The 15,252-nt window shown below is 54.0% G+C and overlaps 7 protein-coding genes across 7 annotated transcripts; 3 read left to right on the top strand and 4 right to left on the bottom strand.

The window, feature by feature from the left end:
* Positions 1-210: 210 nt before the first annotated feature.
* On the top strand, positions 211-679 carry GUITHDRAFT_118506 (hypothetical protein; the record flags this gene model as incomplete). Its single annotated transcript, XM_005822190.1, has 3 exons — positions 211-351; positions 463-506; positions 622-679. The coding sequence occupies 3 exons, from the start codon at positions 211-213 to the stop codon at positions 677-679; spliced, it is 243 nt and encodes an 80-aa protein (XP_005822247.1).
* A 900-nt stretch (positions 680-1,579) lies between these two features.
* GUITHDRAFT_79949 (translation initiation factor 2B, epsilon subunit) lies at positions 1,580-3,068 on the bottom strand (the record flags this gene model as incomplete). Its single annotated transcript, XM_005822191.1, has 2 exons — positions 1,580-2,899; positions 2,994-3,068. Coding segments are annotated over 2 exons (1,395 nt in total), but the record flags the coding sequence as incomplete, so codon positions are not given.
* Positions 3,069-5,007: 1,939 nt separating this feature from the next.
* GUITHDRAFT_79953 (hypothetical protein) lies at positions 5,008-6,707 on the bottom strand (the record flags this gene model as incomplete). The annotated part of the gene is made up of 11 exons (XM_005822192.1): positions 5,008-5,121; positions 5,173-5,216; positions 5,267-5,336; positions 5,387-5,427; positions 5,503-5,560; positions 5,615-5,737; positions 5,784-5,936; positions 6,001-6,065; positions 6,125-6,210; positions 6,265-6,305; positions 6,519-6,707. 11 exons carry the CDS (start codon positions 6,705-6,707, stop codon positions 5,008-5,010), a joined length of 984 nt encoding a protein of 327 aa, XP_005822249.1.
* A 310-nt stretch (positions 6,708-7,017) lies between these two features.
* Positions 7,018-8,420, top strand: GUITHDRAFT_118508 (hypothetical protein; the record flags this gene model as incomplete). Its single annotated transcript, XM_005822193.1, has 9 exons — positions 7,018-7,496; positions 7,542-7,604; positions 7,648-7,694; positions 7,741-7,852; positions 7,899-7,962; positions 8,018-8,083; positions 8,132-8,212; positions 8,259-8,309; positions 8,352-8,420. 9 exons carry the CDS (start codon positions 7,018-7,020, stop codon positions 8,418-8,420), a joined length of 1,032 nt encoding a protein of 343 aa, XP_005822250.1.
* An 82-nt stretch (positions 8,421-8,502) lies between these two features.
* Positions 8,503-9,493, bottom strand: GUITHDRAFT_160201 (hypothetical protein; the record flags this gene model as incomplete). The annotated part of the gene is made up of 3 exons (XM_005822194.1): positions 8,883-9,493; positions 8,618-8,835; positions 8,503-8,529 (listed from the first exon to the last, which is right to left on the bottom strand). Exons 1-3 carry the CDS (start codon positions 9,301-9,303, stop codon positions 8,503-8,505), a joined length of 666 nt encoding a protein of 221 aa, XP_005822251.1. The 5' UTR covers positions 9,304-9,493.
* Positions 9,494-11,154: 1,661 nt separating this feature from the next.
* GUITHDRAFT_155530 (hypothetical protein) lies at positions 11,155-12,237 on the top strand. Its single transcript, XM_005822195.1, has 4 exons — positions 11,155-11,669; positions 11,720-11,845; positions 11,901-11,952; positions 12,008-12,237. Exons 1-4 carry the CDS (start codon positions 11,223-11,225, stop codon positions 12,148-12,150), a joined length of 768 nt encoding a protein of 255 aa, XP_005822252.1. The 5' UTR covers positions 11,155-11,222; the 3' UTR covers positions 12,151-12,237.
* Positions 12,238-12,480: 243 nt separating this feature from the next.
* Positions 12,481-15,041, bottom strand: GUITHDRAFT_118511 (hypothetical protein; the record flags this gene model as incomplete). Its single annotated transcript, XM_005822196.1, has 5 exons — positions 12,481-12,555; positions 12,689-12,784; positions 12,844-13,598; positions 13,642-14,195; positions 14,245-15,041. 5 exons carry the CDS (start codon positions 15,039-15,041, stop codon positions 12,481-12,483), a joined length of 2,277 nt encoding a protein of 758 aa, XP_005822253.1.
* Between the last annotated feature and the right edge of the window lie 211 nt (positions 15,042-15,252).

Consider the following 15,252-nt stretch of genomic DNA (forward strand, 5'->3'; position numbering starts at 1 on the left):
AAGGGCTACTTCAGGCGTCTCATTCAAGCAGAGCAGCAGCTCGATCATTCGCGCGAGGTTGGAGAACGAGCTCGAGCCCGTCCTCCCTCATCCCCAGCGAGCACAGGCGAGCAGCCTCCCTCCTCCTCCAGCGTGAAGAGGGACAAGGACAAGAGCGGGTCCTGGCTGTCGCGGACGCTGAGCGGGAGAGGATTCGCCAAGACAAAGAAGATGGAGATGGGGGGCGAGCTGGACTTCGAGCTGGGGGGCGACAAGAAGATTCTGATCGAGAAGTTCTCGAAGCAATTCGAGCTTGTGTTCCCTCGCCAGCAATGGCTGCTTGCGAAAGAAGCGACGCGGCGAGAAGGAGAGGTGAGAGAGGTGGAGTGAGGAGGGAGGGAGTCAGCAGGGGAAGGCAGAAAGGAGAGACGGAAGGGCAAAGGAGGAGGAGAAGGTTTGTGTTAACCTTTGAATCTCCTGCAGACATATGGGACAGACGAAGAGATTCAAAGAGAATTCACTCGACTGTCAGTAGCTCTTCTCGCACCTTCCTCCTCTCCTCTCCCTCTTGTTCCTCGCATCAGTTCCTCCCACTCCTCTTCGTCCTCCTCGTGTTCGTTCTCTTACACACGTGTTCCACAGATTCGGTCAGCCCAAGTCAAGATTCATCGGAAGTTCGGACCGGCTGATGGCTGTGTGAGGAGGAGACGACCTACCCACTGAAGTTCTTGAACAAACATTGAGAGTCAAGAAGTTGAGCAGGTTTGCGGGTCAAGTAAATAAAATAATGATTTGGACGAGGGATCTTGACTAGCTGCTGGGGAGGAGCAGGGGGAGTGGAGGGGAGGAGGTGATGATGCTGATGAAGATGTTTGAAATGTTTGTTGATGGAGGAGCTCAAGGAAAGAAGATCTTCAAAGTCCCTCGAATCTCCTGCTTGCAGAAGGGACAAGCGAGGAGGCGAGGAGAGCATTCCGGACAAACTTGAGTGTGCAGACAAGGAAGGAAGACAACCGACAAGTTGTTGACGAAACAAATCTGAAGAGATCATGTCATACCTCCAACCTCTTCCCTCCCACGTTCTCCTCTCTCTCACCTTGCATGCAAACATCTCTCTCAGCAGCTCCAGTGCTTCTTCTCGTTCTTCTGTCAGTTCCTCGTTCCTTCTCCGCAGTTTCGCCATTTTCTCTTCTTCCTTCCGCCTCTCTGCCCTGTTTTCCCTCCGCCTTGTCCTTCCCAGCTCTCCTCTGAGCTGCAACTTAGATAGCAGTAGAGCTCTAGACACCTGTATAATCGCCGTGTCCAGCAGAGACATAAGCTCCGGATCAGACGCTTTGAGCACAGAACAAGCGGCAACTGAAGAGAGAGAGGACACGAGGAGGAGGAGGAGGAGGAGGAGGAGGAGGAGGAGAGGAAGAGTGCGCGTGGGAAACTGGAGGAGGAGGGCGAGCATGGAGTCGCTGTTGACAAGGTTTATGAGTTCGAGTTTGACCGCCAGGACTCACTGACAGCCACAGGACCCAAGAGTACTCCCACCCCCACCCCCCCACCCCCTCTCCACCCCTATTTCTGCTTCCTCTTCATTCCCCACGCGTTGCCCTTAGTCCTCGTCCTCGTCCTCGTCCTCGTCCTCTTTCAGGTAGTCCAGCAGCGCCTTGCATTCCTCTACCAGACCCTTGCTCTCCTCTGACCTTCCCTGGGCGTCCTCAGACCACAAGAAGATCGCGTCCTCCTCGAAGACATCCTCGTCGTAGCAGCACTTGAGGATGGGCATCATCAGCTTGTGCCCCTTCCAGTCGGGTTGAGACACAAAGCTCTCGAGCGCGACCATGGTCTCCTTCTGATCGTTGACGGACCTCGCGAACTTTGACAGCAGCGGCTTCCAAGTCTTGATCAGCTTGACGGCGTTGGCGAAGGCCTCCTTCCTCGATGACGTCACGGTCATGGTGTTGAGGATCGTGACGAAGATGATGCAGCTGCAGTCAGCGAAGGTCTTGTCGTGCGCGAACTTCCTTCCGTTCACCTCCATGGAGATGTTCTCCGGCAACACTCCCTCCTCGACCCCTCGACGAACGATGTCCTCCACCTCTCGCTCGAAGGAGGCAGCAGACTGACAGGCTCCTCCTCCCTCATCCTCAGAGTCACTCTCATCCTCCTCCTCGTCGGAGTTGTCGGAGTCGAACAGCTTCTCCATCACAAGAGGAGCGATCAGCGCTTCCTGCTCGTCCTCTCCTGCTTCCCACTTCCTTCCTCGCCCGTCAGCTCCCACCAGTTCCAAGTCTGTGGTCTTCTTGCTCTCCACCTTGTCCTGCACTGTCTCATCGTCATCACCGAAGTCGTCGTCATCATCGCCAGCATCGCAGGGTCGCTCAGCCACAGTGACGCGGGTCCCTTCGCGCACGGTGACGTTGCTGCTGATCTTGACGTTCCCCCCGAGGATGCAGTTCTTCTCTATCACTGCCTTCTCTCCGACCTCCACGTCATCTGCCAGCAAGCAGTCGCGGAGAATCGCTCCGGCGCCGATCTTGACGTTTGCGAACAGGAAGCAGCCTTCCAGCACCGCCCCGTCTCCGATGACACACGACCGACCGATGACCGACCGGTCGATCTTCGCTCCCTCCCCCACGACAGTCTTTGACCCGATGACTGTGTCCATCCCGATGATGCAGCTTTGAGCGAGCGAGACATTCGCCTCCTTGTACACTCCGGGGTGAAGATACTCGTACGTAGTGTCGCAGAAGAGATTGACGTCCGGCACGAGCGGGTAGCTCCACCGCCGGATCACGTCCATGCTCACCGTCGCGTACTGATGCAAGCTAGTCAACCGCCCGGAGTACCCTTCGGTGACGATGTAGGCAAAGAGCTGGTAGCTCAAGATCTCCGAGTACAAGACGCCGGGGATGTAGTCCGTGTGCAGATCCTAAGAGCGAGCGAGGGAGGTCCAGGGAGACGTAGGGAGGGAGGACGAGAGAGAAAGCATCAGCTCGAGCACGCGCAAGTAAAAACCAGTCAACCTGCCAGTCGAATTCGTCGGTAAAGAGGCAGAGAACTTCAGGCGAGCAGATCGCGGCATGAGCATACTCGAGGTCATAGCGAACCTGCCAAAATCAACTGCTCAGCACCCGACGACCCGGCAAAGTCGTTAAGTTACGCTGACGGTCGGATGGGCTTCGAATCGAGTCGAATCGATTTGAAAACCTTTCTTGGTCTGCCGATGGCGTTAGCTAAAGCACAAGGCGACGCTCTCACGCGCACCATCGGCTGATAGTGAACCAGCTGGTTGGTCTCAGGATTGATTGCAACACAGATGTCGTCCTGCGACGAGGTCAGCGCCTTCAATGCCCGCGGCAAGGAGACAGACCTCCGGGAAAGTAGCCATTCTCTGTTGAGGGAGGGACGTCTTCGAGGAGACTGTGAGACCAGGCAAGAAGGAGGCAGGAACGTATCAGACCTTGAATACGAGGGTCATGATCGCATCCTTGTTCTTTTCTTCTTCCCTCCTCTGACATATCGTGTTCACACAAGTTGTCATCGTCATTATTCCTTTGCACCTTCTTATGCGCTTGTAGCACAGGTTCGAGCTTGATGTTCGACAACGTGTCGCCTGTGCCATGTTAGCGAGTCCACGAACAAGAACGATAGGCCAACCATTGACAAGGATGAAGTCACTGCGGATCTTGCCTCTAGAGTCGACCTGTCATCGATTATTCCATCTCCTTTCCAACGCATGGGCTCACCTCCCGCAGGGCTCCTCCCAGGCTCTTGACGGCAGGAGCTACGATCACCTCCACCTCAAACTGCTTGCATGACTGGTTGAAGCATGAACAAGTCAAGACATTTAGCGCTGCAGATTCAGCAGAAGCCACCTTCGAATTCAACACGTATTCTTGAATCTTCTCTGCATGTGAGCTGCGTGGAGTTGAGCTTGACACCACAAGTAGGAGTAGGACCTGGCAACGATGAATAGCTCCTTGACTCCTGCTTGTACAAGAAGCTCGAGCGTGTATTCGATGATGGGAACTTCAGCATGGTCACAATTGTGGCATGGCATTACGATGAACGTACTGTTCACTAAAGGCAACAAAATCTTCGGGGTGGTGTAGGTGGTGGGAGCCATTCGCTAAGAACTGAATGAGCAAAGTCTTGGCTTGGCTAGTTTTTGCTGTCTCACCTTACGAAAGGAGTCGGCAAGGAGGATCGCCTGATGTAGGCAAATGCATGAAAACCCGGACCTTCAGCTCATTATTAAGGTACCTGAAGCGCTTCATCCCCATCGTCGATGTCTGACTTCTTTGTTCCGGGCTTTTTCTTGTCTTGATGGATAGTCAGTCAGAGGGATTGGATTATCAACGTCGATTCTCATCCCTCAATGCCCTTATTCTTCCTTTCTTTCTGGTCAGTACTCGCTCATTCGCGCCATCGTTCTCCCACGTTCCATTGGGGGGCTTCTCTTTCCCCTCCTCTTCTCTCTCCTCCTCCCTCTCTTCTACTTCTTCTCTCTCCTCTTCTCTCTCTTTCTCTCCTTCTTCTTTTCTCCCCTTCTCCCTTCTCCGCGCCCTGCTCACCTTTTCCGCTCATTGCGCCGCGTCAGCCCCACGTGATGGTTACAACGGTTATGACCGTTGTAAGTTTCCAACCGAAAGGCACTACTCTATTTCAGTCAATCTTGAAAACTGATCAAAACTACTTGAGTAGGCTAGTCATGCCACTGAAGTTCCGTGGACCCGGTGACTCGACCGCCCGCGCGCGGCGGACTGAGTAACGGCAGTCAAGTGACTGGCCGTGACTCTCCTGATTGTCCTCGTCCTGATCTTTAACTTAGCGGCCGTGAACTCGCCGTCCGACAGCGGCTGATCGGACTCCGGACCGGCCACGGGTCCGAGTCAGAACTAAGTTCCGAGTTTGGAAGTCATTCAATCATTCAAACATAAGTCGCCTTAAGCTTAATTAAGCACGTGCGTTGTAACACATCTTGAACGCAACCTCGGGGTAGCGAGTGCCCTGAGCATTCGCAGTGAGTCACTGTGATCATTTCCATGCCATGAGAGTCAGAGGTGATGGGATCACCTTCGCTTCAGAGATTGTGGAGAGCTCCTGGAGATCTTCAGCAGTGAGCACAATGTCGACAGCCTTTGCGTTCTCCTGACATTCGAAGGTCATTCCGAGTCAATCCGAACAGAGGTGTGAAGAGACCTCAAGCCTTTCGGGAGACTTTGTTCCAGGAATAGGAAAAACGTCTGATGATCACAAAGTTGTCAAGCTCAAGGAGGAGCAGATGAACTGCAACCTTTCCCCTGGTGCAAAAGCCAGGCCAGAGCGATCTGAGCAGGAGTACAACCCTTGCGTTCGGCCACGGCCTGCAGACCAATGCGCTAAGGGTGATGGCGATCGAGAGTGAAAGGATCACCTTGATCTTGAGCGTGTTCTGATAGTTGGTGTCGAAATTCTCTATGTGGTGACGTCAGCAACCTCCTTCACTTGATTGCCCTTTCCCGTTCCTCCACATGTCAAGACATTTTTGACCTTCACTAAATCTTGGGTTGAATCGTCTCCAATCATTTTCCTTGATGTCCGAACGAGACTGCAACACCACACTAAGAATGAGCCCGTCTTTCTGCTGATTACAGGCCATCACCTTAAAAGTGTTGGAAAGCAAACCTCTCCCCAAGGGCGAGTATGCCACGATAGCCACTCCGAGCTCGCGGGCTGTTGGCACGATATCTTTTTCGATATCCCGAGTTTGTAAAGACCACTCCATCTGTCTTGCGTTCAGCCTTGTACGTCATAACTTGACATATTCACACCTGGATGGCTGAGATGGGCTGCACCGCATGCGCTGCTCTCAACTCTGCAGCCGTGCACTCCGACAGGCCCACGTACTTGACCTTGCCCTCTGCAATGAGCTTTTTCACCTCGCCCATGGTCTCTTCGATGGGAGTGGTTGGGTCCATGCGATGCTGTCAGCAACAAACATTTAATATGTCAGCTGGCCGCTCAACCACGAGACCTCCATGTCAGTACCATGTAGTACAAGTCGATGTAATCCGTTCCCAGCCGCTTCAAGCTGTCTTCGCAGTGCCGGCGAACTTCACGTCCAAAGTAAGGCGTTTCAAACATCCGAGCAATTCTTATCAAGTCCAATTACCGTGTTCTGGCCTTCCGAGGTGGGGAACTGGTTTTGCATCAGCTGTATACTCAGCTCCGAACTTGGTAGCGATGATGAATTTGTCCCTTCACAAAACCAACAATTTCAGAATCTGACGTCTTGATGCAGATCATGGATACCTTCCATGCTTCTTTATGGCCTTTCCAACAAGCTCTTCATTCTTTCTCCCGGACGCGAGATGCTGATACACCCAGGCAGTGTCCTGTGACGAAATGAACTTCAATTATCTGTGAACATCAAGCTCCCGGAAGTCTAATCGGTTGCAATTCCAGCTCTGACAAGCTACTAGCAAAAGAATGATTCCTTGGCTTCCCCTTCTCTCTTGTTTCAAGCATCAAGCATAGGTTCTAGCGACTTCCTTCTTCCCACATACCCTTCCACACGAAGCAAACCCCTTGCTTACCAGGAAGTTGACTCCAAGCTCCAACGCTCTGTCGAGAGTGCGAAGAGAGATCTCCTCGTGCTCGTCATGGTTGACATCATAGAATGCGGTCATGCCCATGCATCCCAACCCCATAGGAGGAGCCATGAGCCCTTGCGATCCCAGCGGACGAAGCTCCATATTAGCGCCGACTGATGAGACGCTCCTATTACGCATTCAACTTACTGGTACTGATTTTTGGTACTATAAATTATATAAATGAATATATTTATCTATATGGTGCTTGAGATGAACTACAAATTTTACAATCAAAATTTTCATTACAATAATTTGTACGAGAATATTTTGTTTGGCAGTACCAGACCTCGAATGTTCTTTATTATCCAGGTGAATCCTGGGGACATGACCGATGGGAATGAGGGTGATGATGGTTATGAGGGGGATGATGAGGATAACCTGAGTACGAGGGGGATGAGTGCGGGCACAGGCCATGCTGGGCTTGGAGGGCTTCTTCGCGGGCCTGGCGGGCCTGGCGGGTCTTGCTGGACTTGTGCTGGGTAGAGCAGTCGCCTCCATACTGACCTGCCCTCCCTTCATCGCCTGCTGCCCTCCTCGTGAAGGCCTCTCGCTCGATCCTCGCAAGCTTGCTCCATACTGGCCCGAAGCCACTGCTATCGGGCCCAAGGCGTACGAACTAGAAGCTGAGGACATCGAGGTGAAGGTTGGTGGTGAGGGAGGCGAAGGAGGGTGCCTCAGAGGATGGCTGTTTAAGCCGGACAATGCGCCCAAGGCTGTGATCTTGATGGCTCATGGAGCCGGCAGAGATCGTCGCTCGTGGCTTCGAATGATTCCCTTCCTCAAGCAAGCAGGGTATATCTGCATAGCGTTTGACTTCAGGAATCATGGCATCTCGGACCCTCTCGACAAGCCTGGTTGCACCCTTGGTCTGGTTGAGAGCAAAGATTTCGGGTAAGTTAGCGTGATATGGCACTAGTGCTGAAGTTTCAACCTCAGAGCGATGTGCAAGTATGTCAAGGCGCGCTTTGCGGGAATGAGGATAGTGCTGATGGGAACCAGGTATCTCTGGTATTAGCTTGTCTTGATAGTTGAGAGTTTGAAGCACCGGGGCGGTTTCTTGCGTCATCTCCATGGCTACTGACCCTCAAGGTTAGTTATGTCCTGCTACAGTCTGTCCTGATCAGTATGGCTAAAGTTGCGGATATCGCAAGCTGTGCGATTCTAGAGAATCCATTCATGAGTATAGAGGAGCTGAGCAGGGACATGGTGTCGAACCTGATCTTTCAGAAGCTCATCTGTAGAGATTTGTACGTGCCATCAAACTGTCGCTGGAATGACCCTGGTCCTTCTTAGCGTGCTCGCCTACTGGTTTCTCTATCCTTTGATGGTGGTGGTGCGATTCTTCACGGTCTTTCAAGTGAGAGAAGGAGGAAGAGCGATCGATGGATTGAATCTGACTGCCTGGCGAGCAGGTGAAGAGCAGTCTGCGACCGTACGGCCTAGCAGAAATTCCTTCATGTGTCGATGCGATCAAGCTGGTTGCTGCAGCTCATTCCCCGCGCCACCCTGACACTCAACCTCTGCAGGTGAAGAAGGTGCCTTTGATGCTCATGCATGGCGAGGAGGACCGCATCGTTCCTCTCCGGCATGGAGTGGAAGTTGCGAGGGTAAGCAGGAGGGGGCTGGGGTGGAGGAGGCCTGACAGTGGTGCAGGTTGGAAGACTGCAAGACGTGTGGTTCTGTGCTCGATCGGATCACTGCCAGGTCATCACACTACACGTCAGTGGGAGCTGACGAGGGTGACAGCTGTGGGACACGGACGCGAAAGAATATGAGACAAGAGTTTTGACCTTCATTGCGAAACATATCAGATGAACCTCTTCGAACTATCCCGGCGAAGCTTGTATCTTTCTCGGTCACAAGGAAAGGCTTTTACCACTTTCGTGCCTCCTGGGCTTCACTTGGGCAGGTCAAGTCCCAGCCCCTAGAAACAAAATCAGTATGTCACAATCAAAAAGTGAGAACAGAAACACAACGTACACAACAGCAAGACAGTCATGCTCTGCTTTCACCTTGCAGATCTCTGCGAGAGGTTCGAGCTCCTTTCGTTCGACCAATGAAAACTCCAGCACGAAGTACATGAAGTGCTTGAAGCAGGTGTTGAGGTGAGGCTCAGCGCCTAGAGCTATGATCTTCTCGATGTGCGAGTGGTACATATGGGCATAGACCCGAAAGAGCCTCTTGAAGATGTTCTTCACTTTGCCCTCAAACTCCTTGGGGAAAGGTCGACCTGCATCGGGTCAGGAGTCAAGGACAAGGGAGCAAAAGGTTCTTCACCGATATCGGAGGGGAAGATATCCTGGTCATCCAGTTGCTGCTGCACCCATGTCATCAGGTAGTCGACGTACTCGGGAGCAGAGCACTGGATGGGCTTCTTGATGTTCACCCCATCCGCCCAGTGATACTCGTACTGCGGGCCTGCCGACATGCACGGGCAGGAGTCGCGCGTGCAGAATTCTGTGATGCTGCCGTAGAGCAAGTTGATCTGGTTGAAGAAGTCGACTGTGTTGACAGCCAGCCACTCGTTCCTGTCCTCCCCTTCCGGCAGCACAACTGCCTCATGCAGGTTTCCTGTTCCCAGCGTTGCCTTGATCGTCGCTTTTGCATACTTGTGGAGTTGGTAAAGCTTGGTGCCCTTTTGGAAGTTCTTCTTGGGACGGAAAGTCTTGTTCTTGTTCCCGAAGACTGCTTTCAACATGTCGATTTGCCGATGAGACTTCGAGGGTCACTAAATATTCTACGCGTGCGCAAAGTACTTGTGAATGTTCTACGCGAGCGGAAAGTTCACCTGAGCTTGATCGAACACTGCGTCGTTGAGAGTGATCAACCAAGGGTTCTCATAGCGCCAATGCGCTTGACAGGTCGAGCAGCGGAAGTTGTAGAGCCTTTGTGACAATCATTAGAAAGGCAAGGAACACACAGTTGGCCCGTATGGAATGAGTTGCACTGAATCCTGCTGGTCTAAATATTCTCAAGTCGCATGTAGCTGTTCCTGCTCTCTTTTCTTCTTCTCATATCTTAAATCTCCAACACTGATCATAGCACACGTCTAGGACTGTCTTGTTGTGATAGATTCTCCTACATTCCCTTGCACCCTAACTGCCTCCCACAACTTTCTATTCATCGACTACTACTCAGTAAACTTATACCGATACTTCTTGTCCTGGTTCCTCTCCGTCTGACTTGCTCGCGATCATCATTAACACACCACACCTCCTTCCAGCTCAGCTTCTTCTGTTAAACTGACTTGTCCATCACGACATCGTGCTTGGCCAATCTGCCGACATTAGCAGCAGCGTTACATTCCTCGATTTGTTTCTACTGCACTTCCTCCTCCTCCTGTTCCCGCAGCAGCTCAAGTTTTGGAGCAGCTTGGGCACTACTCTTCCATCCTTCCTCCCCTTCCCCTCCTCATACTGCTCTTGCAGCTCTGCCCTCACTGTTTCCTCAGACAAGTATTCCCTCGCTCTCACCCCACCTGACCCTCCTCCTCCTCCTCCTCCTCTCTGGTCATGCCCTTCCTCCTCCACCTCCACCTCCTCCTGCTCTTCCTCCTCCTCCTCCTCCTCCTCCTCCTCCTCCTGCTCTTCCTGCTGCTCCTGCTGCTGCACCTGCACCTGCTCCTGCTCCTTCTCCTGCTCCAGGAACCAAAGGCATGATACACAAGCGAGGTGGCCAGAGGGTAGCAGGTGGGGTAGTCAAACGAAATTCTGACTATCGAAAGGTGGGGTGGTTGGTCAAGTCTTTCTGTTTCATAACCGGGTACTTTCTCTGTAAGACCCCGGAGGTTGTGGGGAAACAGGGGTGGGTTATAGTTTTCCAGGTATAGAGGGGGGTGGGTAATGGCTGAAGTGACTGATACGACGACCGAGAGGGGAGGAGGAGGTGGAGGAGGAGGAGGAGGAGGAGGAGGAGGAGGAGGGGAGGAGGAGGAGGGGAGGAGGAGGAGGAGCAGAAGATGTAGAAGAGAAGAAACAAAATGGAACGATGGCAACGATGATGGAAGAATATTGCCGGAGGGGAGACATGGCAAAGGGAGGGCTGATTCATGAGGGGCAGTTGCAGAAAAGTAAAATTTCAAGAAGTGGGAAGGAGAAGGAGCAAGTGTATAGTTGAGACTAGTTCTTGAGAGGAGAGGAATGCTGAGGAGAGGTTCTAGGGGGAGAGGTTCTAGGGCTAAGGACAAGAGAGGTGGATTGATATACGTCTGCCAGTCAAGGGAGGGAGGAAGAGATTGCGCTGGGAGAGGTGGGCGAGGAACAGAGGAAGGTGGGAGGTATCCGTCACTCGATATCCGCGTGGTCATGCTGTAGCCGAATTACTCCATAGGTCACCTTCGACTGTGAGGCTAGGCGGGAAAAGATGGGTGGGAGGGAGCAGGGAAGCGAGAAGGTTGAGGAAATGTTGTCGATCCACTCATGCGCTCCCTCCATCTACATGGTCCACCTTCAACTTCCAATGTTCCCTATCATAGCGCGAGGGTCATCTCATCTCACTTGCTTCGCTCCTGCCCTTCTGCTCAGCGTCTCACGTTGTTCCAGCAGTGGGACGCGCATCGAGGAGGGGGTCATTCATTGAGAGCGAGACCCTGAGCAGCACGGGCAAGTACGGGCAAGCATGTCCTCCTGCAGCTCGAGATGGATGCTTGTCCTCTTCTTCGTCCTCCATGCAGCTGTCAACCACGCGCTCCTTGTCTTGGGCGTGTCGCCGGTCCGACTGATGGCCAGCAGATCGCCCTTGACGTTTGTAAGGAGGAGACTTTCCATGTGCGAAACAGGAGGAGGCGAGGCAGACGCAGACGGTCGAGTTGGGCTCAGCCTGGAGCAGCGAAAGGTGAAGGCGGTGGAGCTGCGCAACCAGGCGGTGGAGCTCGAGTCGTCAGCGGCGACGCTACGGAAGGATGCGGTAGCGAAGGAGCAGCAGGCAGCGAAGCTGCGGATCGAAGCATGGCAGCTGGAGGGGACGGTGTCAGCGGTGACCAAAGAAGTGACGCTGACGGACAAGTACGAGAAGCAGCTCGCAGAGCTGGACCTCATGGCGGAAGACTGGATCGACACGGACGAGGCGAGTGGAGGGAGGAGGGAGGGAGAGGACGAGGCTGAGACACGGCGCAGGAGAAGTGGGAGTGGTACCAGAAGCAGCGGCAGATGATCAAAGACATGATCGATGCCCAGAAGGAGTACGACCAGCGAGCCAACGAGCAGCTCCAAGACCTCAAGGAGATCCTCCTCGACCTTCAGGTCTCCTCAGCACGATCGTCCTCCTCCTCAGCCTCCGCCTCACCCGCCCCTGCAGGACATGTTCAACATCGTGACCGTACAGGAGGACGGGAACATAACAGCTGCAGGTGTTTTATTCCTCCTCCCCCTCCTCCCTGTCCTTCTCTCTTACCTCAAACCCAGGCTGGACTTTCGTCATCTTGTCTGTTCTGATCCCAGTGTGGATTGGCTACGAGCTCTTCCTGCTGCTGTCTTCCTCCTCCAGCGCCTTCTTCGAACTCCTCGGTCAGGGCACCAGCAAGGATCCTTTCGACGGCGTGCAGTGATCTAGCCCAGCTCAAAGTCAAAGACGATCGTAAAGCATGACGAGCAAGCTGACCTCACGGTTGGAGGCTCTCACGACCTTTCATGGCAAGTCTCTTGTCCTCCTCCTCCATCATCTTCTCGCAAACATCTCCTCCCCCAGCCTCGGCATGTTCTTCTTCTGCTCGCTCATCCACGTGCTCTGCATTTTTCTGCTTTCTCGTCACTTCCCTTCCATCTCCCGCCCCTTCCTTACCTCCCCCCCCTTCCCTCATCCCACTCATCCCCCCCCCCCAACCTCCTCCCCGCTCTTCCTTCTCTTCCCCCGCCTCCTCCTCTCCTCTTCCTCCTCCTTACCTCAGCTCTCTCTCTACCAACTTGTTCCCTGGCGACTTGGCGAGCGCTGCCCGAAGGTCTGCTTCTGCCGCCTACTGTCCCTCAGCGAGCTCAATCTTATCGCAACCCCTCTCCTCTTCCTCCTCCTCCTCCTCCTCTTCCTCTTCCTCTCCTCTTCCTCTTCCTCCTCCTCTTCCTCTTCCTCCTCCTCTTCCTCCTCCATACCGAATAATCCTTCAGCATTTGATGCGCTCTTGCACGGCGGAAGAAAAGCTTCACGCTCTTCTGGATGACTTCTGCGCGATCGCACAGCGCGATGACCTGACAGGGACGGCAGGGTGAGGAAGAAGCGGAGGGTGCGGGGCAGCAGCGAGCAAGACCTGTTGCCACTGCTGCTCCTTGAGCATGCACTGAGCTGCGTTCAGCAGGAGGTCGAAGTGAAACTTCTTGACTTCCCGCTTCAGCTCGTCGCTCAGTCGATTCTCTTCGACCGCATCCTCCTCCTCTGCCGGCCTGCACTCGGGGCGTCCCAGGTTGAAGATGCTCGGGCAGTCTTCCTCTAGGCGCTCCATCACGCTCGTCATGTCCACCCTGTTCCTCTCCTCCATATTGTGGTGCAGCATGTACTGCGTCAGCTTCAGTGCCGACGAGAACTTGACAAGTGCTGCCGCCGTCAGGTTGTGCAAGTAGAGCTGGACCCCCTGCTGGTGCCTGCGACGAGCATGCTCCAGCACGCCTTCCAGCTCGTCGGTCCACTCCCTTGGGGAGACGTGGAGTACTCGAGCTTCGAGAAGGAGCGCTTGTCCGCTGCTCGCCTGCTCCTGGAAGTTGCCTCCCTCCCCTGCCCCGACGCTGTCGAGCCCCAGGCCCCCGGGAACGAGCAGCTGGAGGTGCCTGATGCCCTGCAGCTCCAGCAAAGCAGCTTCCAGCGCCAGCGGCAGCTCGCCGTCACCTACGCGCGTTTGATACTCGCGGAAGGTCAGGGGCGAGAGGTCAAGCGAGCTGAGCTGAGCTGGGGGAGAGAGGAGGTGCGAAGAGACGAGAGTCTGCTGGAGGAGGAGGTGGACTTGGTCAGTCTCGAGCATGTAGTGCTTCGTGATGTCCGACTGGTTGAAGACTCGCATGAGTGCTTGACCTGCGCTCACTCAGCAGGTCAAACTCATTCAACAGCTCATCACCAGCTGGAAGCGAGCTGATGAGTCGCGGGACTCGGAGGACCCTGTTCCAGCAGTGCAGGGTGATGTCGAGAGTGCAGACCTGAGCTGCAGCCAAGTGCGGGGGGAGCAGCAGGTACTTGACGTCTCCTGCTGGCCAACCATCCAACGGCACTGGAGGCATCGGGAAGACGAGCGGAGAGCAGGCCTGCTTGTTCCTCAGACTCTCTCCCTCCCAAGAAGCAGCGTCAGCGTCAAGGTGACAGACATGGACGAGGCCGCGAGTGCCGCGGTGGAAGCGAGAGGTGATGACGTCCTCAACCCCTTGAGGCCACTTACCGGAGCCCAGCCTGACCCAACCTCTCTTACTCTCTCCTCCTTGCTCGCCATCGCTCAGGGGCCTTGTGAGCCTGTCCATGCTCGTCACACCCCCTGGGCTGGACCAGGACAGCGTCAGGTAGACTTCGTCATTGACCTCTGGGGGTTCATCCCCTCCCCCCCAATGCAGACACTCAAACAAGATCCTGCCATCACCAAACATGTCGTTGCGTCCAAACTCAAAGAGATGGATGGTGATCCTAGAATTCACATCAACATCAGACAAGCGCACGACGCAACGAGGACGACCTGAGCTCCAAATCGCTTCCTGCTTGTTCTCCCAGGAACGACGTGTTGACAAACAGGTCTTCAAGGTTATAACCATGCAGTGCGAAGAGGCTTTTCTCTCCTCGTCTCATACTTGAAAGAGCTGAGTGCCAGAACTTCACTGGGTTCAGCGCCAGCGAGAGCCTGCAGGTCGGATCTGTCACTGGGGAGAGGCTCACTGGGGTGACGTCTATTGGGACTGAAAGCCTTTCTTCTTCCATGTGCATGCGGATAGCTGTCATGGGTGTGTAGTTTTGACGAGCCGAATCAAAAGTGACAGAGTTATTGAACAAGACCTGGAAATGAAAGAAGACATCGTCGCCCTCCTTGGGCAAGCCGGGGTATTCCTTGTCTTCAAGAAGCATATGCTTCTCAAAGCCTGGCCCCGGGTGCTCGTCTAATGCTTGTTGAAATTCAGCGCTTGAGTTTGACTTCAAGACCTGTTGCAGCATCCGTTGCAGGTGATCTACTTCGGAGGCCTCGTCACCGTCCCTCGCATCGTCCGAGCCATCGACCTCTCCCTCATCGCCTTCATCGTACGAGTCCGGAAGCGCGTCGACGTCTTCTACTCCTTCCTCGCTTCCATCTCCCGAAGATGCTTTAGGATATTCAGGGCAGCACTCAAGGAGGCCTCCCCTCAAACCGAGAGTTCTTGGATGAATCGGAGGAGCCCACAGGGTGTGTAGCTGGAGCGAACAAGGTCTCTGTCTTGCATGACTGCCGGCGATGTTGTCACTCGGCAGTAAAGACAGAACGATCAGCAACACTGCAGTGATCATGTATCGCATAGATCTGGCGACAGGATTATGAGGATCCGTGAATCAGGGTAAGAGAGGCGAAATTGATGATGAAGATTCAGCTGCTGTGAAAATAACTAGGATGAAACAAGGATGTGGACGAGGACGAGAACAACAGACAGAAGACAGAGAAAGAGAGGAAGAGAGGAAGAGAGGAAGAGAGGAAGAGAGAGGGAGAGGAAGAGAGAAAGAG

Source organism: Guillardia theta (genome assembly GCF_000315625.1).
Source record: "Guillardia theta CCMP2712 unplaced genomic scaffold GUITHscaffold_129, whole genome shotgun sequence".
Classification (NCBI taxonomy): domain Eukaryota; class Cryptophyceae; order Pyrenomonadales; family Geminigeraceae; genus Guillardia; species Guillardia theta.

What these genes read in the sequence shown, in the direction of transcription:
- GUITHDRAFT_155530 (XM_005822195.1), top strand. Translation starts at nt 11,223, where the DNA reads ATGTCCTCCTGCAGCTCGAGATGGATGCTTGTCCTCTTCTTCGTCCTC. An exon ending in AGATCCTCCTCGACCTTCAG is followed by an intron (nt 11,846 to 11,900) that starts GTCTCCTCAGCA and finishes CCGCCCCTGCAG; the next exon opens with GACATGTTCAACATCGTGAC. An exon ending in CGGGAACATAACAGCTGCAG is followed by an intron (nt 11,953 to 12,007) that starts GTGTTTTATTCC and finishes CCTCAAACCCAG; the next exon opens with GCTGGACTTTCGTCATCTTG.